Below are 27,081 nucleotides of genomic sequence, written 5' to 3' on the forward strand. Positions count from 1 at the left end.
ATTGACTGAACTACTGCAGTTTAATATCTAAACCCGTAGATGGCAGCAAAATCTTAACCTTCAGTGAAAAATGTTTTCTCCCATTTTTTTTCACTACGTGCTCTACGTGTCCTTTATCGTTGTTTTACTGATGCCCTCCTAAGCCTGACCTTCACACTGTGTGAGTTCATGTAGTCGTGAGTCATGTTATGAGTTATAACACTGTGAGAAACTGTTAGGACTTGGACAAGGACTGTTCATCCTTCACTCAGGAGGGATATCGACCCAGCGTCTGCCTACAGCCTCCCTGAAATTCCATCTGATGAGAATTAGTTGCAAAACATTATTAGTATATCACTGGCCCATGTGTGTGTTTGTGCGTGTGTGTTTGTGTGCAGGTCTGAGGCTGAAGGAATCCATTCTCAGTTTATGATCTCACACTGAATGGTTTTGGTTTATTTACAGCAGAGTAAATTTCCCACACTGACCATAAATCCGGTGTATGAACATCACTGCCTTCAAAGCACTTTAACTCAACCATTAATTTTTTTCTGTGAAAAATGTTTCCCTGCTTCAAAAGGCGAGAAATCAATTAGGCAACAGCAATTTCAGAAAAAATGTTGTTTTCATTCATGTGAGAGAGACTGAGATTGATTCTGAAAAATGCTGCATATAAAGGAAGGGAAAGGAAATCAGTATTTATTGGGCAGTTGTTGAATGAGCGGAGAAGCCGCTCTGCACACTAATTTTATGCCAAAGTCAAAATTGAGCATGTAGCACTGCTGTCACTTAGTCAAGTTTCAAATGAGAAGGACATATACTGGTTTCAGTAAATCCAAAGCAGTAAAAAAAAGCATCTGAAGTTCAGAGCTGCTTCCCAGCACTCTCTGTTCTACAGACCAGGTCATCAACCTCCTGCTGCTGATTGCTTTTAAGAATGCACATTAAAGGAAGCGTTGTAATAAAATCTGCATCATGGTTTTATTGCTGTCTGAGTTAATGATAGGAAATATCTGGAAACATGACTTATGTCAGCTGAAATATTCATGTACAGGCATATCCTGACTGTGCACGACAACGTATTTAAAATGTTGTGGCGATGAAGCTTTTCATTTAACGACTAAATGTTGAGAGGAAAAATAGCTATTTTATTTAATGACCATGCTCTGGTTTCTTTTGTAATTAATTGACCCGTTAAAATAACGGTTTTGCATCGATGCAACACGTTCTGTGCAACATCAGAGCCTTACTTTGACTTTGTTTGTAGTTTGGCGAGCTGGAAATTTGCAAAATGTCACAAACTCATCTTACAGTAAATATATATAAATATAATAAATATTTTGCCAAGGAACCCTCCCCAGTTTGTGTGAAAAACACATACAAGTGCTTCCATAACTTGGTGGTGTGTAAAGGAATGCATATAAAATGTATAACCGATTTTGGGGTCCCGACCCAGTTCTTGGGAACCACTGGGTTACAAATGAATGGAGGTCTTTGCAGAGTCTGCTACAAACAGCCTTCTCTCTCCTCCCTCTCTGTATGCGTGTGTGCAGCAGCTTTTACTTGAAAAGGAGGGAGTTGTGTGTGTGTGTATGTGTGTGTTTACGCGCGCGCGTGTTTGTACCGGAGCCACAGGACTCTGGTGCCTCGACTGTGGGCTCGTCTATACATTGTTTCCCCCGCCTGGAACCAGACTGACCCAATTCACGCTCTGTATGTTTTGCTGCCGCAGTTTTCTGAGCTCATTTGGGTTATTTTTACCTCTTATGTCACTTCTAGCCAACAGGACCCAGACTGGTTGAGGGTCACACACTGAGGGATGAATGAAGCCACGGGGCAGGGATCCGGCGCAATCCAAGCAGATCTGATAAAAAAGATGACTCAGATTAGAGGGATTATGAAATGAAAATACTTTTTTCTGTTGGTTTTTCCTCTTTCTTGTTGTAGTTAGTGATCACCCTCATCATCAGCTGCTGCTGCTGCTCCATCAATTGACGCGCAAAAGGAAGAAACCACCTGAGGTGGATGCGCGCCTCCTTGGGTGTAAAACCTGAAAGAGCGGTGAGATCTGGCTCGGAGCGCATGATTCAGTGGCTGGAACGGAGTCAAGGACTTTTACGAATACATTTCTTCGATTTATTGTTTCCAGTCTGAAGGAAGGCACAACATTAATCCATCTTCCAGCTTCTACACAGCCACATTCCCCTGTGCGTAATGGCACCGAGCGCTCCTCGGCTTCCTGCCGCTCGCCTCGCGAACCTGGACGCGGTCAGCGGAGAACTTTTCAATCTGTACGGATGATGCTTTTCCTCCATGGCATCTGATGAATCTTCCTCAAGGCAATAGTAACAGGTTTGTTTACTTTTCTGTTCTTTTTTCCCCCTAATTGATCTTCGTTTATTATCCAAATTCTCATCCATTACTTCTTTCACCATGGAGGCGAATGAATTACATTTTTTAAGCAATTAATCCTCTGTGTTAAACCACAGGGCTTGGTTTGACCCCAATCATCTTGGAGGCATGATTGTGAAGCATGATAAACGTGCTCTTGTCGCTATTCTTAATTAGATTTCCAGATAAAGACTAAGATTCCCCTGCAGCCGTAATGAAATACCAGACTTCAAATTATTCAATTTGATGAACCTCCCCCCCCCCACCAAGCACTTTCTGTTAGTTAACCTGCAAATTATTCCAACTTATCGTCATGTTAAATACAGCAAAAACTGTAAAGACTGCATCTTCTCCTGCAGCCAGCAGCCAAACACAATGTTGTGATAAACATCTAACAGAGTCAGAGAGCAGAACACAATGTTGTGATAAACATCTAACACAGTCAGAGAGCAGTTCTTGGCTCATCTGAGACTTAGGTCAATGAAAGATTGATTAATAAATAATTTGTAATTGTTCTGTAAGAACAAATCTATATCTCAAAGTATGTGGACCTTTTGTCCTTAAAGCACAGACATCAAATTATGTCCACATGTTATGACGTCAAGGTGGTCAGACTGCTGTTTCTGTGCTTCCTCAGGTTTACACAGTATGAAACTGCAGCCATTACTGGGACTGAGAGGAATAACAGACTGAAAAAGTCTCCTGGGTATCAGCCAGGTCTAAATATGTCCCTGCTCGCTGACTATTTTTCTACCCTATCTTGGTCACAGGAAGTGAAGACACTGGATAAGGTGCATCAGTGTGTTTACTGTCCACACGCAGGTGTGAGCGTCACCTCGGCACTCTTATCTGGACTCAAGCCAGATGCAGAGGATTGGGTAGAAATGAGAGAAAGATAGAGGAGCAGCCGGTAGAAGCAGAGCTAACCAGACCAGTGAGGGTGACAGCACAGAGTTATTACCCTGCCTGGCGAGCTAACCTCACTGACAGTGCTCAAAGGCATACAGCCAGCCACTCATTAAAGTTGTTTTCTCTGCTTTGTAGTGTGTGCTTCTGCTGGTTGTGCTTATTACTGGAAAGAAGGGGATGTGTTTTAAAGGCTGACTGGACCCATAATGGACTGCAACGATTACAAAGTTTGCGTTCTGCTGAGTCTTTGTGGACTTGAGGAGGCATCAATATGTGGCACACTGCAATACCTTTTAATCTGGTTGTGAAAACAAATACCTCTATCAGTATTCGTGGTTTTTATTTTGTGGTCATTGAGTAGCAAAGGTGCCAGGGTATGATTCCCAATAGGCAACTGTCCTGAAATGGTACTGTCTTCCAATCATCTGTAGGCTAACATTCTGTATTTCCATCCAAGTAATGTTTGTGTTGATTTTTATTGACATTTCAATGAAGTAAAAATGAACAACAAACAGACTTCAGGGACAAGAATAAGAGAAAAGATGGAAAACAAACAATGGAGAAAGGGCAAATAAAAAAAGATTACAACAATTCAAAATTCCCTCTGGGCATAAACACAATATTGTTAAGAATCTATACAATAATCTCTTACATTTGCTTTTACAAATACACTGTCTACTATCTGCTGCTGCCTGTCAACACAAGAAGGTGACCCAGGATGTTGTAGAGTTCAGGATGGACACATCAAACAGGGTTTTCTGTAGCAGGTACGTCAGTTGCATTAGCTGTTGTATTGACACTTTGATACTGGTTCTACAATAATGATCAGAGAGTGATACAGAGGTTAAAAATGACTGAACTGATAAACATTACATAGTGGTTTCCCAAAAGAAAATGTGTTCAAATGTCAAACACTGCAGGGGAAAAGGCTGAATTAACATTTTGTCTCGGCAAAAAGAAGAAAAAATCGGTCCAAAAATAAACAATTTATGATATTTGTTTATTTTTTAAATATTTAGCCAGTACATTACCACATACATTTGAAGTGAGCAATGTTCAGAGTTCAGAAGAAAAATGTCTTTGAGCTAAGTGTAAAAAATGCTGTCAGATCTTATTGATGTTTAGATATCACACTGTGTCTTTGTTGTAAATACAAAAGCAATACCTGGGTCATCTCTTTTATCAAATAGGATTTTTCACTGAAAGAGAACGGGGTGCAGTGACTGCTCATACAGGTTGGGTGTGTAGTAATGTACTGTACGTATATCTGAATGGGGAACTGATGATTCTTGAACAACATCTTGTCTGTCTATACATGGAAGTTAACACAGCCATATGATATATTTCTTATTTTGGTAGGTCAGCCAAACATCTCAACTCCAATGTCACCTGGGCGTCTCCATGGCTATGTTTAGTAGCACAGAACAGCCCTGGAACGTGTCGGAACGCCTCGGATGGGACGAGAAGAACGAGAGTGCAGAGGCAACGGGGCAGGAACAGACAGAGCACAACTACTATGCCATGCTGTATTCTCTGCTCATTTTGGCCATTGTGTTTGGGAACGTGCTGGTGTGTTTAGCTGTGCTACGAGAACGTTCCCTGCAGACCACCACAAACTACCTGGTGGTCAGCCTGGCTGTAGCTGACCTGCTGGTGGCTCTGCTGGTGATGCCCTGGGCTGTGTACCTGGAAGTAAGCTTTTTGTATCATTACAACATTCCTTTTATTTTCACTTTGATCTATATTTCATTAGGTCATTAATTTAATTTCGGAAATGGTTCGCATTTTAAAGCAAGGCCGTGGTTCTGGCCTGTCTTGTCTCTAGGTAATGAAAAAAAAAAAAACAACCGTACAATTTTATAGAACTCTTTTCATCAAGAACCCTGACAGAGAAAAGAACATTTGCACCTTTCCTTTCTAACACTAATAAATAAAACAGAACCAGTGTAGATCATTTTTGCAGGTAAATCACTGTAATATTTTTAGATGAACCATTTAATCTTTCCTGAACATTTTAACTCAGATTATTCATGTCCTTACTTTTCTGTCTGATATGTTGCGCTGCCCTGCAAACTTTCCAAATACCCCTTTAGCAATCATCATTTCTCCCTGTGGTTACAGACAGTTACAAAAGCTGAGGTGCAGATTTTTAAAGGTAAATAGGGAGATGAGGGGAGAAAAGAGTTAAACGGAACAAGGTAAAGAGTGAGAGAAAATGTGGACCTTCTCCAACAAAGACATAGGAAAGTGGTGTCACGGTGAAATAGGATGAAGGTCATTTGTAACTTATTACATGGTTAGATGTGGGTGATGGAAATGCAGTAATGATGATGGAGAGTAGTTTAGATAGTGCCTTTTTCTATCCCTGCAGATTATACATAATAAGTGAAGGATATATTGAATATTAACAATGACTTCATCTCCTGGAGGTAATTGACTGAACAACAAATTATGAGACACTGGCCTATACCTGTACATCTAATTTATTTTCATTTCATCATTACGGCTTCATGCGTCTTTGTCATTCTTATTTGCACATCACACAAGTCACTGGTGTGACATGTTTTGTCTTCTAATTGTTAATTTTCTCCTGGTGCCACTTTCTGCTGAAGATATCTATTAGCTCTCCCAGTGCTTCTGACCCTCAGGCACCTGCATTCATCAACATTAATAGTCCACCACACAGGGAGTGTGCAGATAAAGATGTTTGTAGAGAGCTGCGTGGTTCAGACCGCCTATATTTTCAGGGAGCAGCTGTGTATTACAACATGTGGATACAAGTCCATGGTGTTTGTTTTAAAATTATAGTCCTACATTAGTTTAACTGTATATGTAAACCTGACTATTTCTTGCCAGATTAGAAGTTGTTTTAGGTTATTTTTTAAAGCTTCATGTGGCAGCCTAAACATAGCATTTAAAGAATTGGGGTTTTTATTGATCGCAAGTTCAAGGAAAGCATTAACACTCCCCTGGTCCACAGTAACAACTGCCCACTGCTGTACTGCCTGTACAGTATAAATCACTGGAACGTTTCATGAAGTTACTGTAAATGCAGGGAGAAAATCTTTACTAGGCATTTTAATGGGGACTGGGATCAGAGCTTTAGCTGAGATGAATCTTACTGTATGCAGGAGATTTAATGGCAGGTCAAGGTTAAGTTATGTAACCTGAATAAAACGTAATGGTTCAGTTATAGCTTTAAGTTATCATGCAGGAAATTATGCTGTCTGTCTGTGCTGCAATTTTCCTTTTTCCTGAGAATGGGATATTTCATTTGATATGCAGGTAGAGACCTAACATCCCATTAAGGGTCAATACAAGATATTATGACACAAGTACACGAATAATACTCATTACATTAGATATGACACAGGGGGTAGGATGAAGATATTAAAGCCTGCATATGTTTGAACAACCTCTACAGCCACAGCGTACCCCAACACTAACTGAGATCTGATGTGAGGGACACCAGATTACCTTGTTGTGACTGCAGGGTTGATGGTTTGCTTCTATGTTTTTGGCAGGAACACTTGGAATCACTATTCCTGGCAGTAGTAGATTCCTGTGCCCTTAAGTAAGCCACCTTATCTTTCCGTGGTGCCATTTGTCTCTCGGGGTATAAATCTGAAGGATGAGGGTGTGTTGGCAGCAGTGACTAAGTGTTTGTTTCTCACAATCCAATATGGGTTTATTCATGCTCATTAGTTGTGATAACCTGACCATGGAAAAAGCTTATTTGTAGTGGCTTATTTAGAGTGGCTTCATAATTAAATCTGTCACAAAGATAATTAGATTATATAAATTTACTCCTGAATGTCCCTTCTCCAACTCTGGGTGGAATTAGAGCAACACAGTGACAGGTAATTCTTCTAAAAGAGTCTAGTCCAGCGGTGACCAAGCAGTCAGAGGCTAAGAGCTACAATCTTACTACAAAGAGCCACATGATATACATGGGCACAAATCACTTAAAAAACTCTCTCACTCTGTGTTTATCTTTGTATTCTCCTTTTTTGCAATTTTGAGATCAAATTTGGCAGGCCTGCACTACTCAAGTCATTTGTGTTCAGATTCACGTACCATAAAAAAAACACAAACAAATCTGACATGAACTTAAGAGTTGCATGAAACTGGGCAAAGAGCTGCATGAGGCTCCCGAGCCACAGACCACTAGAGCTGGAAATTAAAGTTGCTTTAATAACCAAATATGGCATCTTGCCATACTTGTGTTGACATTTTGCAGTTAACTAAATTTAGACTTGATTTTGAATATATGTATATATATATTTTTATCCCTGGTAGCTTTAAATGATCATTGCTGGTGTAGTAGTTTAGAAAAGAGAATGGATTTACAGTCTCAAAAGGCAAGATTAGCAAACATAGTTTTGAGCCTTTGGTTCAGTGGTGAAGTCACTTCTTGCTTGTCTTTCCTGTCGACAGGGGAAGTGTCTGTGGTTGGTTAATGAGGCAGGGGGCACTGCTGATCAAGTGTCACCCTCACACTTCGGAGGAATAAGCTGTTCTTTTTTTGAGGATTTCTGGTCAGACTAAGGTTTTGGAAAGTAAACAAAGTTTTTCCAAAGTCAGTGTCTCTCTTTTACGACATGAATAGAAACACGAAGTTAATTAAACAGTATCTAACTGATCAAGCCCCTCCTCTCCATCTATAAATAGAGATATTTTTATTCCCACACGTTACAGTGCGTAGATCACATGCTCAGACAGGCAGTGTGAGTCAGCATACACACACGTGTGTGTGTGCCTTGTTTCCTTAGCACTGACTGAGTACCACTGTCATTGAGCGTACAGTATTACCGCAGTGTGTTTTTTTTTCCTGGACTGTGTGACCTTTCAGATATTAGAGGAAAATATTGGCTATTAGAGGGATGTACGCCTAAAATGACATTTTCCTGGCTCTTTCTGCTTTAAATAAGGTTCAAGGTAATCAAAGTGCCACTGCTATGATTTACTGCACAGCGCTTCCATACAGTTTGATCTTCTGGAAGACAGATCAAAAGAGAACGGTTTGAATCAATGCAGCTTAAGCTAAGTAATTTGCCACAGTATACCGCAACATTTTTCATGGTAAACCTTAAAGTGAAACCAAGAAGCAACTATTTGTTTCCCCTTTTTGGAGGAAATTGTCAATCAATAGTGTGAACCAATCCCACCCTCAAAATCAATTTTTCAAATAAATCAATTTCTCTTTTTTTTTAATTGAGTTTTGTTGCGTGTACTTTTTTTTTAATCACTTCGCTGGTCTACAAAACTACAACATTTCTATATGTTTTAGGTGTAGACACAGTAAAACACTGGAGACAACAGAGCAGTATACTTTCTTTTAGTTTTCTCCTCATGAAACACACACATCTCTTACTCCCCGCTCTGATACACAAATCCTAATGTGAAGCTGTCGGTTCTGTTCTTCCCATTCACCTTCAGCATTTACTGTCGTCTTGAAAACCTCAGATTTCCAGTGTCTCTTAGGAGGAACTGCTGATCTACACTTATATCAGCCCAGGTGAAGTTCCTTTAATCGTAAAAGCTCCTGTTTGTTCAGGAGCCAAATGTCTCTCATATGCAGATTTTTACAGCTTGATTGCTGAGGTGCCACATGTTTGAGTTTGTGTGTGTGTTCGTGTGTGCAGGGGTTAGGTGCTTCACACTTCACGGTAGAGCAGATGATGTGAAAGATGTGCAGTTTTAATGAGTCTGTCTGTCCTCTGCAGGTGGTCGGCGGTGCCTGGCTTTTTAGCCGACTCTACTGTAACATCTTTGTCACGCTGGATGTGATGATGTGTACCGCCAGTATACTTAACCTGTGCGCCATCAGCATTGACAGGTGAGTGTGCAATTTGTGTGTGTGTGTGTGCATGCATGCATGTGTATACACCATTTTGTTTTGCTGGAATACTGACTTGTCCTTGTAGGGGTCAATTCTGATCCTAATGAGGCTGAACTCCATTATAGAATGATTAAGGTTTGGATGTCATGCAGTAAAGGGATTGAGTTTTCAAAAGGAAATGTGTTGTGAGGGCACATTGTGACCTTACCAGAGACACTTTATTAAAACTGAAAAATCGTTGGCTATATTGATAATTTTGTTAAATATTCAGGGGCTAAATTCTAGTAAGTTGTCTTATTCAACTCCAGCTTCCAGCTGGGTGTTGGCAACTTTTCTGGCATCTTCTGCAAACCTCGAAGCCTTTCCTGGGTTAGATTTAGTTTGATCTGCGTCCATCACTAGTCTTTCATAAGCCATTTCTCATGTAGTTCCCTTGTTTAACTAGATCACATTACACATGGTTACTTTCGGGATAATTCCAGCATTCCCTGCATTCATTTTTTTTCTTATTTGTGTTTCTTGGTGGACTAATAAGAGTTTGACACAATATTGTTGGAATATTTGCGCAGATCACACAATTAGCCAGTATTAGGCATTTAAACCCTCAACCTGAATACTACATGCTTTGTTTTCTGTATTTCAGGGCATTTTGCTATTCCTGCTTGTTTCTGATGGGGAAGTCAAGTGTGTTAAAGTTAGGTTTTGACATTCAGTGCTAATAGGTGAGGTGACAGATTAGGTTTCGTTTAGGTTTTAGGAACATGGTTAGAAGTGAATGCCATGGCTTATCAAGAAATACTGTGCACCAAACCACTTGCCCACCTCCATCCACGTCTTCTATTCCCATTTTGCAGTTCTCGTTGCCATGACATCACTGTATAAATATAATCAATTTTGTGGGTTTTTCTTTACCTCAGCTCATATATGTTTCAAAACTTGCCTGAGAGGTACATTCTCATTTTTCTTCCTATTATACCTTGCCCACATTCTCATACAACTGTTTGTAGCAATGTGCGCATGCTGCAACTTTTTATGGAGGAGCAATATAAAAAATCAGTTCAACTGTTCTCGCGGAGGTGTTGGAAACCTTTAAGAGCCACAAAACACATCGAGGAAAGATCTTTTGAACCAAGTGCAATTCATGTGTTGAATTGGATTTTAATTGTCTGTAACTGAACTCCAAGCCCTCTCACATTTACTGACTCAGTTTTATTGGTGCTCAAGTTATTTCTGGTTCTAGTTTACTTTGTTTTTTTGTGTGAAGACAAAGACAGTTTTACAGTCTGTGGATGATTAATTCTGACCTAAACATTTTTATAAATCTTTAGAGTCTTTACATCGACATTAGACACGCAGGACTCCTTATCTGTACAGGCCTTTATTCCAGTTATCTCTGCATGTGAACACTGTTAGACAGGAAGACAAATTGTTAAAGATAGTTTTCCTTACTCTGGTGAAGAGCGTTGGGTTTTTTAGACCTCAGCATGTTTTATATTTGCTTACTGTTTGTTTACATCAGTTCAGGAGCATCTGCATCAGATCAAGCCTTTCTTTCCTTTTTCTTAGGATGAATACTTACTTATATTTGCATTATTAATTAGCTTACTTCAATTCTCATGTCATGTTTATTATTTAATAGCTCTTGGGTCAACTCCTGGGGATTAATATAGTGCATACAAACCACTTTAGATGTATGTCTTTGGACAGGAGCCGGGGAATTGTGTCACTTTGTGGGAAATAAGACGTGAGATCATATGAATGATAGGAATGAAATCCCAACAAGGCTTAGTTTTTGTTAAAATGTATTGTTTTCACGAGATTCTGGAAGTTTTTTTTACATCCTGTGTCTGTTCGTATCTTCTCTTACAACACTTGGACAGTTTAAAGGAAATTAGTTCCACATCAAGAATACAAGAAGTATTCATATATAATAATAATAATAATTAATTTTAGCATTCTTAGCTCAGTCAAGTTGACATGATGAACGGTGATGCATTCACTTCTCCCTGGGACTTTGCAATGTGAACTTGCTATGCTGTGTCATAATTTAAATTTTACGGAAAAAGGTGGACCACAGTGTTTTCTGAAGTGTCGTGGCAGAACTCTAACCTCATCGTGTTAGATCAAATTAATCCGAGCAATAACAAAATCCCCAGCACTGCCTTTTCAGCTTCAGCTCCTCTGTGGGATACTGTGGGAGGCTTCTTCATACTCTTAGGGCATCTCTTTCAGATGACATGACACTGCTGCAGCAATATGTGGCATATTTGCAAGATTGATTAGCTTGCAGTGGCTTAATGAATATGTGAAGCACATATCTACGCTTGCGTTTGTCTTCATACCTGCAGGTGTCGATTTTTGTCCTGCTGTGGATTAAGGTTTAAAATACATAATTTGTTTTGGAAGATTTTGAGGTCTTCAAAGACCCTGTGGTTCTCTGTGATCGATCATCAGAAGAGTGAACAACATACTGCTACAGTATCACATGCTTTTGGAGGTGTAAAAAAAAAAGCAAAGCACCAGAGGCTTCCTATGCTATTGATAGTACATCAGCCTTTTTGAACACATCGTTTTTTAAATAATTTCTAAGCGACGGTTGCTATGATAAAAGGGAAGGGTTTTTTGGCAAATAATTTGTTTTAGGAGCCTTGACATTTCCAGTTTGTGTAAATGTTTAACAACAAAATTGATCTGAGTCTGATTATTATTAATTCCAGAGGACTATTCTCTGGTGGAAACAGGATCCTATGAAATTAACACTCCTTTGTTTTTTTTTAGTTTGAATGTCATTGAAGACATTATCACCTCATTGAGCTACTTTATATGATAAGGAGCAGTCAACACTATATAATCTCCTCTGAGCACGCTGTCTTCTCTGATATAAGTGTCCAATGTTATCAGAGCCAAATAATGCGTTTGACAGTTAATCTGCTTCTGCCTGCATACATTGAATGGGTCTCTCCATACTCAATGTGACACAAGTGTTGGGTCCATGGGTTAATCTGGATGCAGCATAACATTCTGAATGCACCCCAGTTGGATATTATAAACAACACAGATTAATCACAAATATATTTTGCATTTTACTTGTAATTCAGATGAAGTGCAGCCAAGCAGTGAAGTTATTGGACTTTACCTTGAGCTCACAGTGGTAGGTTAAGCAGCATAAACGGATACAGTATGTTTAGCAAACACAAAATACATGCAGAATTTTGCCAATACTTGACTTCTCAAAGTTGGTGTCACTCAAATGTGTCAAATTATACTTGTGGACGCCTGGTGTTTCAGTAGTTATTGTCTTAATAAAACTGATACAACACTTGTGTGTTTGGAAACCGCCGTATGTTAACGTTCAGGCAGAAGGGTAAAAATACATGAGCAAAGCTCCAAGGGAGCAGTGTTTGTAGAGGGTGTCTGTGTCTGTTTGCCTCCAGGACTTACCCTTCATTTTACCCAAGAGAAGCCACAGAGTAATTACTCTGATGAGGACCAACAACCGTGGCAGTTTTCTGGCTCTGAACAACATAACTTCACATCAATTTTGGGTCGGGGTCTAGTGTAATTGCCGTCACTTCTGAGCCAATGCTGAACTCTTTTCTCCCTGGGCTCAGTACAAACCTTGGATGCTGATTCAGTGTTAAACTAAAGCTCCACTTGTATTTATTGCTGAATACCCAAATTGTTTCCAGATAGAAATGCCTGGTTTGCGCCTCCATTCTTGGTGTGCCTATTATTCACTCTCGGAGCAATGATCACCAAAGATCAATTTTCTTTCAGGAGACACTCTCTTCTCTCTAATTCTCATCCCGGGCCACATTAGCTCCAGCCCCTTTGTTCTGATGTCACAGCCTATCCTGTGCCTTTTTGTTGAACCTATACTGACACTAATCACTGTCTGTGTGTGCGTACGCATGCATGTGTGTGTGTTTCTGCAGGTACACAGCCGTAGTAATGCCCGTCCTGTACAATACCACCCATCGCTCCAGGAAGAGAGTCTTTGTTATGATTGCGACAGTGTGGGTCCTGGCCTTCACTGTCTCCTGCCCACTGCTCTTTGGTTTCAATACTACAGGTCGGTGCCATAACATTTTAATTGTATCCTTCTGTTGAAGTGACATAGGCTGAGACATAAGAAATACATTTTTTTTGTCTCTTTTTAGAACATGCCATGCGTTAAAGTTGTATAGTCTCACAGACTACAGACGCCTAGTTGCACAACATTTACTTTCCCAGTCCCAGGTTTTTGTGACTTGCATAATTTAAAGGGTAATTAAAACCCATGTAGGCAAATCTTTAGTAAATATAAAAACTAAATATAAAAACCAGATTCGTGATCAGATTTGTGCTCCTTTAAACTTAATATCCAGAAGCACAGATTCATGACTGCCCGAACAGAATCCCAAACATTAGTCAATTACACTGTGGATCTATTCCTGGAGATACAGGCTTTTACACTCAGTGACAAACAATGGCTAGTGATTGCATGAATCCTGCGGTTTTGTCAGGATGCAACCATGCATTAGCATCAGCAGGATGTAATAATGGGTTCACATTAGGACAAAGATTCTTTTAACATTGTTTCACGGTATTAGATTGTGAAAGAGCAGCAAAATGTTAATGCTCGACAATTATATTGCAATAAAGTGCATAACTAATTGCTGAATAATGTGATACCTAGAGTTGGCCGTAGGTTAGGGGTGGGAGGAATGGGGGGGGGGGGGTTCTGGGAAAGGGGGCTGTCTGTGGTCATCACCTTCTCTGTGTGCATTGAGGTATGTGATATTGATCCAGAGGAACGTCCAGGGGAAAGCAAATCACTTTTTAGTTTGTTCACATCAGTGACATGAAATGGTCTTTTCACAGCTGAGGCTGTGCCTCACTTCAATTTACAGCACAATTACCTCAAGTGATGCATATTTAATTCCCATATTTTGATGGAGAAATTGGTCCATACACTATGATTGTTGTGTGAAATGGTCTCCTTATGGTGAATTTATGAAGCAATTAGAGTAATATTGAATCAGTCATGGACACAAATATGGCTGTGATTTCACCTCAGTGTGTTTTCAGATTATGTAGGAGGACAGACCCTTGTGGTCATTTGGTAGATTGATATGTGACTTCCCCGGTTATTCCAGATGACCCCATGGTGTGCTCCATCTCCAACCCTGACTTTGTGATCTACTCCTCTGTGGTTTCCTTCTACCTGCCATTCGTTGTCACTCTACTCGTCTACATCCGCATCTACGTCTTCCTCAGGAGGAGGAGGAAGAGGATCACCTTTGGCCAGTCCAGTGGAAAGATCCAGCCAGGAATGGCTCCTCCTTCTGTGGTGAGATTATTGCTACAGTTTTAAATAACTGATATTCCTATCATTGTGTTTTAACTGCCCAGGACTGAGAACGTTATTTTAGGTTCTCTGCTTTTTGCTTGTCTAAAAATATGGCAAATGCATTTATTTTCAAGCAGCAAGTTTCACCTTTGACCCTTTAGGTGAGGTCAAAGGGTTGCTGGGCAGCTACACCACGTTTCTCTTTCTCTTTTTACAACATATCAATCTTTACTGGAGGAAAGCTTAGTGACACTTGTGTTGTGTCCAATTAACCCGGACTTTTTACGATTAAAAACCTCACAATCATTATTTTTACGTTTGTCATCGTGACTGATCTCAGATCGTGCTATTATTTCAACAGTTAGCGGTGGTTTTACGTTTGTCATCGTGACTGATCTCAGATTGTGTTATATTTCAACATGGATTTATTTGTTGATGTTTCATTTCATTCAGCATTCATTTAAAAGCTTGGATACCCCAAAGCTCATTTTATATGTTAAAAGACATATTTTAAGTAGGAATAAAATTGATAATGAGGTGAATAATTTCACTATTCACCTCTGCATTTATCTTCCTCAATGGAATTAAAGCTGAAAAAGAATCTTTATCAAAAAGCTTTGAGTTTGTCTGTAGAAGCACTGCAGGTCATTTCTTTGTTATTCTGACAAGATATAAGAGGATTATCAAACCACAGACTTGGGTTTTTCTTGTGTTTACAGAGTTGTGTTTACTTTCTGAAAGTGTGGTTTGTTGATGGTTAAATATTTATATATAACTATGTATTCTGGATGAGCAAAGTCCTCCTCCCCTTCTACTTCACCATCTCCCCTGTTCTCTCTCTTGTTTGTATATATTCGACACATCTTCAAATGTGTATGGCTCTATGTTGGGCCAGGTTTTTATTGTAGGCAGTATGCATCTGATAACAGTTACACCAGCACAGACTGTGACACATAGCTGTAATAAACAAGACAGATACTGTCAGAAGCAGAAGCTGGAGCCGTAGCAGTAAAAACAGAAATTCAATGGATGCTACAGAAGTCACTAACATGTATGGAGGCAGATGCCACAAGAAGCTTGGGATTTATTTTTCTATTAAAGTGGGGAAAAAAATGGACTCAGGCTGAAGATAAAATGTAGATGTTCTGCTTGTTTTTTACAGTAAGAAGCTGGCACAGTGTCAGAGTGTAAAACGGCAGCAGTTTTAATTAAACTGACTTGTCAGGCCTAAAAATAGTTTATTTCATCGTCAACACTCTCCCTCTCTCTCTCTCTCTCTCTCGCTCCCATTCTCTCTTTTGAAGATCATTTCTACAGTTTTAAGGAAGAAATACAGGATGAAAACAGTTGTGTTTGAGTGCATCTACACTATGTATGAAAATTGCTATGCTTATAATGGCACAGGCTTCTAAAAGGTTTCTTCACGGTCTGACGTGAAGCATTTAGCTGGGTGGATTAGCAGGAAGGGATTGTGACTGTTATATATGTGTTTAATCACATCCTAATACAAAGAGTAGAATGTTCTAGCTTTAGCATAAGCCTTTTAAACTGTGCAGGAATCAGACAAAGGCCTTCCTGAAGCCTTAATGGTGGAAGGGTTGAACAGGAGAGTGTTTCATTACTGCCTCATTTATTTATTTGTTCTCATTCCGATCCTCGAATTGTATTTCAGTGAGCAAAACCAAATGCTTTAGCTTGTTAATTCCTAATTTACAAAGAAAATAAAAATAAAAATTCTACATTAAGTTGTAAATCTGACTTTCAAGCTCATGATCAAATGTGGTATTTACTCTAGTCAGAATCCTGGAATTAGAGCCGGTATTATTTCTAAGGGTAAAGTCAAATATTGTTTTTTACAATATGTCAAAAGAACAAAAAACAATTTTGTGATCCTGTTAAAAATTCAAGAACAAACTCTGACTTTTGATTTTGATTTATTTGCTTTACAATTTGTAAAAAACAAAACAAAAACGCCATGAAGCGTCCGAAGGTCTTCTTGCTATGAGTCACCAGCTTGAACCACCACAACAAAATGCTGCCCTGAAAACCCAGACTGCACAGATCTAATTGTGTGAGGACGTTTCTATAGGTTTCAATTTCTTTTCAGCCTCCAGCTCTGAAGCAGATAACAAGGTGGGTGAAGCCAGTTTGTCCTTTATACACCAAATAAATGGTTTTAAATCATAAGAGAAAAAGACCTCTTATTTTTGTCTAGAAGTCTTAAAGAAAGCCCATTCTTTTTAGTCTTTAGTATTTGTGGGGACAATGGTGGGGAATGTCTCATTATTTTCTTTTGTAACTTAAAAACGTAATGTTGGTGGGGAATGTCTCATTATTTTCTTTATGGAGTATTTCAAAAAATAATATGGAGCCAAGACAAAAAAAATACTAATCATGTCATTGATTTATCCCATTAATCATGTTTTGGACGATTCTGTGATCTCAAATTTAAGTTGGCTTTTGATGTCATTTTAATTTTTGACCTACAACATGGTTTCAATTTGCATGATAGCCTGGATCCACATTTTGGCACTATAATATCCTTGCATGACATTTTTTGGCACAAATTTATATAAGATTTGCACATTTTCAGTGACCAGTCTGTCAAAGACAAACATTGTCCACTGCTGTTACAGTAACATGAGTAAAAAACAACGTTCCATAGACTGAGGGTATTGATGTAAACAACAGAATCATCGACAATGTGCCAACTGAGGTTGAACGTGTTATCACGCAGACTGTATATGAAGAACACACAATCCATATGACACAAGTGGCACAACACTGGGAACCATCTACTTGTCATGTGAGGTGATCTGTCACAACTCAATATCCCCTGTAAACACCTGGTGTGAAGCCTCAATTACTGATGTGAAATGTAAGAAAGATGGAGACCGTGTTTCTGTGCGTATGAATGCAACCATGGGCAGTTGTGTTCAAAATGAAATACTCTATGTACTTAATCATCTCCGGTGACAACAAACCTGGAGAATATGACTCAGGCCGACATCGTGGCCGTAGTGAGGCCAGTTAAGCTGTCATTAAAATTGACACTGTAGCCTTTCTCCACTCAGCATTTGTCTTTCCCCTCATCTCATCCATAATTTCTGTACCTACTCAATTTATACCTGTCACTCAGTAACCCTTGACAAGTCTGCAGACCCAGATCTACGTTATATTTAGATCACGGAGTAATTACATAGTCATTATTCCATCAGCGGTGCTCGTCCATTATTTTTATCTGATGTGTTCAGATTAATTCCATTTTCGGCCATCTTTTTGTACACTGCAGACTCACAGTCAAGCGTAACAGTTGGATACAGATTTATTGAGACTTTGAGCTCCAGTCTGGAATGTAATCCACCAGTTGAGGTTCCTGGTGTAAGACTAAAGTCCTGGACCAGCGGAGAGGTTTAACATCCTCTGCAATAACATACCAGGACTTAGTTGAAGGAAAGATAGATATAAGCAGTACTTCAAAGGTAATTCGTCTTGAGCTTCAGCTAAGTTGCTGTGGCTTAGTGGTTTATGGTGGACTGTTATTTAATTCTCTTGATTTATTTTGTCAGCGTCTGTTAAGAAGTTTACTGATGAATCCAGGCATTTTCCAGCAGAGGATATCTGGCCTGTTACTGATAAGGATGGTTTTCCTGTATTAAAAAAATCTAAACTAAAAATGCCATCCGAATTTTTCCACAGGAGACCTGTCTGCAAGACGACTCTGCCAAGGTGAAGCAAGACCTGTCACCAATACGGATTAAAGTGGTAGGTGTAATTGAAATATGGAATCTAACACAACTGAAGGATTCTCTAATCGTTTTTTTTTTTTTTTTACGATGACTAGTTTTGATGAACACGTTGAGTCCTGGTTCTGAGATGTCTCACCGAGTGTGTTGGTGGATTGTGACAATGTGGGATGTAAAGCAGTCCTGTTTTAGCCTCCTTATGGATCTGTGTGGATGTTTGCTTTGAACACAAGCTACTATTTATTACTATTTATCTTTTTGTGCATTTGTAATGTTTAGCCCTTTGTTCTTGTATTGTGGCTAATGTTTTACTGACAACTGTCTAATACTGTATATATCCATCCATACATTTGATCCAACATGCAGGAGACAAACATTTTCGATGTAAATGTGAGCTGTATGCTTAGAAAAAAAAATGAAGTGCTTCTGCTATAGAAACCTAAAAGGACTAGGAAGGCGAAGTAAACAATAGATTTTTCAAGGTTAGAATTAAATTTTAAGAGTAATTTCAGATATGTCAGGGGCATTTGACCTCCAGAGTGCTACTTTCTAACCCTGATACATGCAATTGAATTCTTCGTTACGCTCTGTGCTCACGGCCCAGAGATGCCTGAGACGGAATCAGAAATTGCTATTCTGAAGCGTGGCCTCCCGCATTGTGTTACCTGGTCACTCCTCAGCCGAGCGAAGTCTGCATAATCTATGCTCGGTCTAAAGGCTGAGGCTATAATTTTCTGTAATTTTTTTCCTCCTGAGGAAAACAAGTCTTGGGATTAGTGTGCAGAGTGTGATCAATGTGTGAGGATGAAAAGATCACGAAGATTCAACTTTGTATGCTAAATACATCTCATGATATACGTGTTAAATTAGTCGCTGTCTGTGGAGATCAATGCCTAAGCTATGGACAATAAAATATTACATTTCAAGGTATTAACATAGCAATATCTAATTTATGTGTGCATTGTGAATACTAACCACGAGACCTGTGACACAATGTGAAATCACATACTGAGACAGAATATTTCTCATATTACCTACAGTGCGTGAAAAATGTTGGAGCTCATATTACCTACAGTGCGTGAAAAATTACATTACATTACAAATTACATTACAATAAAACACTGGGTTTCTTTCAGTGTTGATTAATGAAAATTCATTTAAAAAATCATACAAAGAAATTCCACAAGGTGGACACTTTTATGCTTGCCTACCCTGAAGATAGAGTAAAACATCAGGGCACTTTTCGTAGTCAATTATGTATAAGTTCATATGAATAAAATGTAAACTAAATGTCTGTGACGATACAATATTGAAATAGTGCTTTTGTTTTGTGTTGAAATTCTCCATAAAGTCAAACACACGTCAGCACTTTTTTAGTTTTTCTCCAAACATTTCACCTACTGTACAGACTGGAAAGGTGCTGCCTGCTGGGCTTGGACAAGTGTTTAATGAGAGCGGTGAGCAAGATGCAAAGATTAGAGCCAAGTCTGTAAGATAAAACGGTCTCAGGCTGGGGGGCATGGTAAAGTGCCTTCATCATTCTGAAATTCTTTGTCACGGCAAGACCAGGGTCAGAAAGTAGCTGTGGCCTCGAGTTAAAAATGCCCTTGGAACTCAGTGTAGAGTGTGGCACATGATGTAGATAAAGTTAACTTTGGCAAAGTCAGAGTGGAAACAGACCAGATAGGTATCTGTGGTACACACAGAGTGTTTGTGCAGTTTACCTGGATTATTGATATTATACTCATAATGTATGATATGTAATACACTCTATTATACTTCAGTCTTTTTTTTTCCAACAAATTGTCAACTTTGCTTTCCTCCTGAAAGCTGTTCAAGGCGTCGGTGCTGGCAGCATGTCACTGTGAAACCTCATGATGTGTGACAGAAAAAGAGCTGATAACAGATGCAGTGCAGAAGTGTTTGAGAGGACAGGGTCAACATGTAGCACAAAGAGCTTTTAATTGTCAAAAAGTTTGAGTTGCACAGCAATCACAGTTAATCAACATCCATTTAATGCTAGGCTCCGTCTCTCTGTTTGGGAAAGGTCCTGATTTTTATTTTCAATTTGCCTCAATAGCAGAGTGTAGAACCTTCAAGTTCCCCCATGCCAAATCTGCTTACAAGATGCCTGTGGCGCAAACACCCAAAGACAGCCCCAGTGAAGAACTCAGTGCTGCCCCCAGTGGACACACAGAACTACTGCAGCATCAGCCATGCTTCCTGTGGCCGGACAGAGCTGGACCTGGATCATGAGAACAGGGGGGAGGATGAGGAGGACAACAGCCCCGATGAACAGCCTCCCATTGTGCTGAGCTGCGAAGTAAAGAATTTGTCCAACGGGAGAACACACACGTCGTTACGTCAGATGCCTCACTCTCTCACCAATAGTTCACGATTCAGGAGCATGCACGCCCGGGAGAAAAAAGCCACTCAGATGTTGGCCATCGTACTTGGTGAGTAGTTTGTCTGCACAGAAAATGAAATGAAGTAGTAAATGTCAGGGAAACTCACTGTCACTGTGATATTTTGTCCTTTTCTACCATGTGCACCTATTGTCACCTGTGCTGTTCTCTCCTGACTTCACTGTGTTGGCACAGACACATTTGCTGACTTTTGCTTTTCTTCTTCTGCATAATTTGTAGAATCATAATAAGTCAAGCTGAAATGTTCAGAAAGTCAGGGCTGGGCTTGGGTTCACAGGGTGTATCCAGACGTGAGCTGCAGCTCCTGACACAGCTTACACACACACACACACACACACACACACACACGCTCCAATTATCAGCCAGGTTGCTCCAAACTGGTCCAGTTAGCTCTGGCACAGCAGCGCTCCTGCTGACGAAAATGTAATCAGAAGTGCCTGATTACCTTACACTGGTGTCAGTGGTGCACGCACACACATACACACAGTGGTGCACACACACACATACACACAGAATATTTATCCAGCCCTCATCCCACCTGCTTTTTATGCAAATGAGCACAGTTCTCCCACAAGGTCCTGGCCAAAATTCAAGCTTCTGAATATAGCAATTAGCAAAAACAAAAACATTTCTGTGCAAAAAGAAACTTCTAATTTTCTGTACTGCTGTTAATGGACACCCCCGTGAGTGTTTTTTTTGAATACACGGTAATGATAATCAATCATAACTTTTCTTTGTTTTCTTTGTTCAATTTCCTGGCTGTCAGTTACCACTTAACTGACCAATACAGTCTGGCTCAACAGAATCGTCTTCTGGTTCATCCTTCAATATATAAAAAATAACACTGTGTGTTCTCATCATGAAACCTCAGCCTGTTGGAATGGAAAGAGGCCTGACATACGTGACTCAGATGTAGTCAACCAGTGTGGAGCACATTTGGAACTGATTGTAAACACTAACTTTTACCAAACACATATTCAAAGAAAATACAATTTAATATCAACTCGTAAATAATCAGTTAATCTTGTTATTATCATGGTTCATGTCGTTATTTAATGATTAAGAAATTAGAAGTCAAATTAATTAGTTTTGTTTCTTTAGGTGTTAAAGCAGAGGAGTAATATATTTTACATTTATTGTATTCCTTAAATGGTTGTGTTGGTTATGTAACATAAATGTTCTTCTTCTTTTCTCCCTTCTCCCTCTTTTAATTCCTCCTCACCCATCTATTCTTCACACTTTTACGCTCTCATTCCTCCACACATTTACAACTTAACTGACGTCATTACACATTCATGCTTTTTATCCCGGCTCCTCACCGTCTGCCTTTTCCTATAAATGTTTTCTTTGCTTTCAAACACCTATTCCAACCTATCCACGCTTATATTGTCCATTTCTGTCCTTCTTTTCCCCATACCAGGGGTCTTTCTCATCTGCTGGCTGCCTTTCTTTGTGACCCACATCCTAAATACTCACTGCAGGACATGCTATGTGCCTCCTGCACTTTACAGTGCTTTCACTTGGCTGGGGTACGTCAACAGCGCCCTAAACCCTATTATCTACACCACCTTTAACATTGAGTTTAGACGGGCCTTCATCAAGATCCTCAGCTGCTGAGCCTAAAAAGCAAACCAGGAAATTAAAATGGAAATGAGGCTGACGACCATGCCGCACCTCTACAGCTCTGGTGCATTTGGTAAACAGTTGTCACTGACTGGTCATGGTGAAAGAAGCACAACAAACCCTCCAGCTGGAGTTACACACTGGCATTGAGGTGGTGAACGGAGTGGGACTGACACTGTGCTGTGCAATAGAAGGTGATTAGTTTGTTTTCTTTCTTGGTCTGACTTCAAAAAGTTTCAGTGTTGTGTTTCTGGGACTTCATTTGAACAGTATTACCTCATAAATTTGGACCTTAAATGAAACTAAATGCACACGACGTGCATAAAGTCTCGTTGATGGCACAGGGCCGTGGAACTTTCTTGTTGATTTGTCTCGTACTTTGTGTGCACTGCTCATCAGCACAGTTTAGAACTCCTTGATCAATACCAGTTTGGAAACCAGAGCGGCGCTGTCGCGGCTGATGCATTGATCACAAAGTTGCAGGCACGCCTCACCCTGAGGCACACGGCCAACATACTGTGGATTAACTGAAGTTCAACCTCCTCCTCTTCACCTTCCTCTCCATCACTCAGTCACTGGATCATGACAGAATCAAAATTCAAGGTCATTCAAGTAAGTGGATCATGACAGAATCAAAATTCAAGGCCAGTCAAGTTGAATTGAGCCCCAAGGATCGTATTGGTCCCTGCCAACGATCACATCGTTTTGATTGTCATCTGTATTGATGTGAAGGCATTCTGTGCCATGTCGAGTTAGTAGAAAAAAAAAACAAAAAACGATGTAATATTTTGAGTTTTGTGATGCAAAGTTGAAACATTTTTAGTGTTTGTTACGAGGGGCTTTTTAATGGCAAACATCCCAGTTATTGAAGGAGAAATCTGTCAAAATCCAACACATTTTTCTGTTATTGCAAATCACTGAGTGCTGCCAGTAAAAAAAACAAGACGATATGGTCCAACGCAAACTGAATTTAACTTCTGTTTGTGAGCACAGCCCAGCTGTTACAGTTTAATCTTGTGACTTTTTATGAGCCCGACATGTCGTTACATGTGGTGAACAACATGAAGTCTTCATCGTGCTTCATCATCTCTATATTGAAATGTATAATGTTCAAAGATGTGGCAGCTCACTACCATTTTGAGGTAAAAAAAAAATCCAAAACATTCAAAATCTGTCCCCATCGGTTAATTTAAAAAAATCTAGACTGTACGAATGTCAAATTTGGACAGAAGTGTGTTTCTACTGACAGTATTCAGTGTTAATAAAAGACAGGATTATGTGTTAAAACCAGAGGATTAGCCCTTTACCAGCTGCCTGCTGGCTCCTCTGATACTGGGATGAAGGCTGAAGATTTGTGATTTAACAAAACGAGTGCGTCGGTAAAGCCTGCGGCGAGCAGATCTGTCGTGAACAGAACATTTATTGCTGTGTGTTGTAAATAAAAAAAAGTGATGACATTTCCTTTTCACCTAGTCCTGCAATTATCTTCACCTACACAATACACAGCGTGTGTTCATGCATATTGCCTTTTCTTTTTTTTTTCCATAATGAAAGACGGTATCAGAAGTTCAGCAATGAAAGATTGGTGAGATGTTTTTCTGTGGGAGGAAATTGAGAAACAGAAAATAGAAGCAACAGTGACACAGAATGAGTCTGGAGTGAAAACATGTGGTATAAGACCTGAGGAGAGACATTAGAGAAGGGGGAAGAGAGTGGATGTGGAGTAAGAAAAAAACACAGATCAAAGATAACTGTAGGTGGAGAGTGAGTTAGGTTGTTTAAAGCTGCAAAAAAAAAAAAAAAAGGTGATGGAGGAGGAGGAAGATTGAGGCGTTGGTCTTCCTCAGCCAACATCTTAAGATCCCTTATTGCTCGGTGAGGCACAAACACCTGCTCCCCTGACTCTTTGTGCCATTGCGTCGGCTCAGGCCTGTTCCACTGAGACCTCTCGTGATAATGATGCACCAGGTGTGTAATGTGTGATTGTGTCCCTTTGTTTATAAGTACACCTGGTGAGAGGAAAAGAGCCTCCAGTGCAAGGTTATTATCAGCAGCAAACGTCACCAAGCCTCAGTCTTCAGTCTCCTCTGTCTGTTCTGTCTGTTCTTGTGGTCAACATCAGGACAACAACAACATGGTCAACCTTGCATCGTTACTCACTTTAGTGAGTCAGTGGGGCTCTTGAATATAATTTTAAGACATTTCTCCAGGAACCTTTGGGAGCTAAAAGCACGACTAAAATTCCCCAAATGCCTTAAAAATGTTTTCCTGATATTTATTTAACTTAATTGTCTTTAAGTCAGTCTGAGATCAGGCACAAAACCTGCACAACATATTTTTTTCTATTCTTTTGACCAAAGCTCTCATGCATTCACTTCTAGCTGTTTTACTGCCACCTACTGGCTGTAAACATTTCTACTGAGCAACTTTTTAACAGCTTGAAAAGGGAATGGTACAAAAATAAAATACCAATAGAGTGAGTTCATAATGAAACCATAATGAAAACAACAGCTGAAAGTTTGCCTTTGCTCTTAGCTAAAAATATAGCATACATGAAAGGTAAAGGGTAGCCCTGAAGTATGGTAATGATCATGGTAAACAACAAGTAAAGATGACAGCCAACAATATTGTGTATATGCATATTTAAGGAGCTGTAATTTGTATATAAATCATACCGTATAATGAGGTGTTGATCTATTGTGCTTTTCTAATTTGAATACTATTTAATTGAAATTTAATTAAAAGACGCATGGATGAGAAATCTAACCTGCACAGCTGGGTGTATATAGAATTTGGAGGTAATGATGAAACAACTCATTCACCTCCAACTATGAATGAACTGCATATGCCTGCAGATATAAGAGCTCATTATGTGGATCTCCAGAGGCTACAGTCCTCAGTGCTTCAGAGACGAAGTTGCCTAATAGATTAAACTTTCAAATCAAATTGCTCTTCATCTGAAACAGCACAGTCTAAATATATTACAATTCTGCTAAGATGCTTCCAGAGGAAAGGTTAGAAGGTCGTCAATAATGATCATGCGCTCAACCAATTTCATGGCAGACTCTTTTTCCATCTTCTATGTATAGTTGACATTTTGTCCAAAAAAATAAAAAAAGACTCTGATCTGATCTCTGACTCTGCTCCATCTGCATCAACAGCACCTGAAGGCACAAACAGGAGTTCAATGTGTCTGTGGCGTGAAGTCATCATGGGAGTGTAGAGAATCTGATTGCTGTCAACAGTTGGTAATGAATACAGACAATTTACAAGCACACGGGGCTTTGGGTTCAGGGACAAACAGAGTTAAAGGCCAGTGGCAGTGTGATCATTCTGTTTTGTGTACAATTTGTCCAGTTTATATTTGCTAAAGGCAGCTTCACAATGCAACATTTATGAACACAGTGGATGTGAAAGGTCTTCAGGGTTAAAGTTAAAGACATTTAACTTTACAACCGGGATCATATTTTCTGTTTGTCGAGTTTAATTTAAAAACAATCTAAGCCCAACTCCTCTGTATCACATTGATGGACAGACTGCACAGCCATCATTCATTTGCTGCTCTTAGAGGAAATAAAGCAGTGGTCCACCTGAATAATTATGTGAGGAATAAACAAATTCAAATTAGGTTTGAGTGTCCTTACCTTTCCTCTTGCCTCATGCATATTAACGTGCATGTTTTGTTAGAACTTACACCAAACTGCTACCTGTGTGTGTGTGTGTGTGTGTGTGTGTGTGTGTGTGTGTGTGTGCCTGCATGGATGTATAGAACAGCTTTTGCGATTACTGAATATAATTTGCTAAATTACATGCTTGTGTTTAAATCATGGTACTTGTGTATGCAGATCTATGGAGGGTCCAAAAACGAAGCCATGAGTGAAAGACTGGGAAAGGCTTCGGCTGCTCTGTTCAGTATGGGTGACGTGTCGGAGGAAAGACTAATGAATGTAATGCCGTGTTTATCAGTGGGTTTCAGAAGGAGGAGGAGGTTTTCCTGAGTGATTGTCGAGGTTTCAGTCGTGTTTTTTCAAATGCCACAAAACTTATTCTATAATTTAAAAAAAAATGTTTGTGCATAACAATTTTTTAATACCAAGTCCAAGTGTAAATAAGCTTAAACTTAACTTAACTATATAAATCGGTTCTAAAGCCTGGCCCCTGGACCAGACGTGACACGTGCTTCCTTGAACATTGGTTTTTGGCTTGCTTTGATCGCATGTGACCACGTGTGAAGACGCTCTGGCAGCACAAGTCGATGACTAAAACTGTCACCACTCCTACACAAATAGCACTTTTCCTTCTGCTTCTTCCTTTGTTTTTGGTGTTTTATGAAAGGCTTTGTGGATTTCTGTGGGTGGACGAACAGATGTGGAAGGCCGTCCCAGCGTTAAGCACCATCTAATGATGATGGATAAAGAGGTTGATTACAGACGGGGATGTCTTCTCTGCACTGACTGAGTCTGACACTGAGTCTAGCCCTCTCTCCTTCCTCCGATGCCTCCCACTCTTTTCCTCCCACCCACATGTCAAAGCAGCATGGTAATCATCCTCTCCTCTGCCGGTCTAAGAACTACCTTTCTGTTAATTTGATGCAGTTTTGAAATCCAGGGTTTAAATACTGTCACATTATCCATTTGTTGATAAGAAGCTGCTTCGTCCCATGTTTCGAGTAACCACTTGACACTAATTGGATAAGGATTTTTATGAAGAGTTTTTATTTGTGCGTTTCATAAAATCGACCACGTAGCTGAGAATATATCTGTTTAATGTTGCCGTAAAAATAAACAAAAATCCATTATCTATGTACAGCTTTTGTAGCACAGATATGTAAAA

General features: G+C 39.6%; 1 protein-coding gene across 2 annotated transcripts; it reads left to right on the forward strand.

Annotated features, from left to right (window-relative positions):
* The first annotated feature begins 1,237 nt into the window (after nt 1–1,237).
* drd3 (dopamine receptor D3) lies at nt 1,238–24,571 on the forward strand. 2 transcript variants are annotated; one of them, XM_008307962.3, is made up of 10 exons: nt 1,238–2,040; nt 2,129–2,331; nt 4,639–4,971; nt 9,006–9,118; nt 13,057–13,193; nt 14,260–14,453; nt 18,153–18,218; nt 20,280–20,655; nt 22,046–22,864; nt 22,903–24,571. In XM_008307962.3, the coding sequence occupies exons 3-9, from the start codon at nt 4,681–4,683 to the stop codon at nt 22,240–22,242; spliced, it is 1,374 nt and encodes a 457-aa protein (XP_008306184.1). In that variant the 5' UTR covers nt 1,238–2,040; nt 2,129–2,331; nt 4,639–4,680; the 3' UTR covers nt 22,243–22,864; nt 22,903–24,571. The 2 variants fall into 2 exon arrangements, with proteins under 2 accessions (XP_008306184.1, XP_024910397.1); XM_025054629.1 differs by having other exon boundaries at nt 1,238–2,331.
* The last annotated feature ends 2,510 nt before the right edge of the window (nt 24,572–27,081 follow it).

The sequence above is a fragment of the Cynoglossus semilaevis genome, chromosome 3, assembly GCF_000523025.1.
Source record: "Cynoglossus semilaevis isolate Cse_v1.0 chromosome 3, Cse_v1.0, whole genome shotgun sequence".
Classification (NCBI taxonomy): domain Eukaryota; kingdom Metazoa; phylum Chordata; class Actinopteri; order Pleuronectiformes; family Cynoglossidae; genus Cynoglossus; species Cynoglossus semilaevis.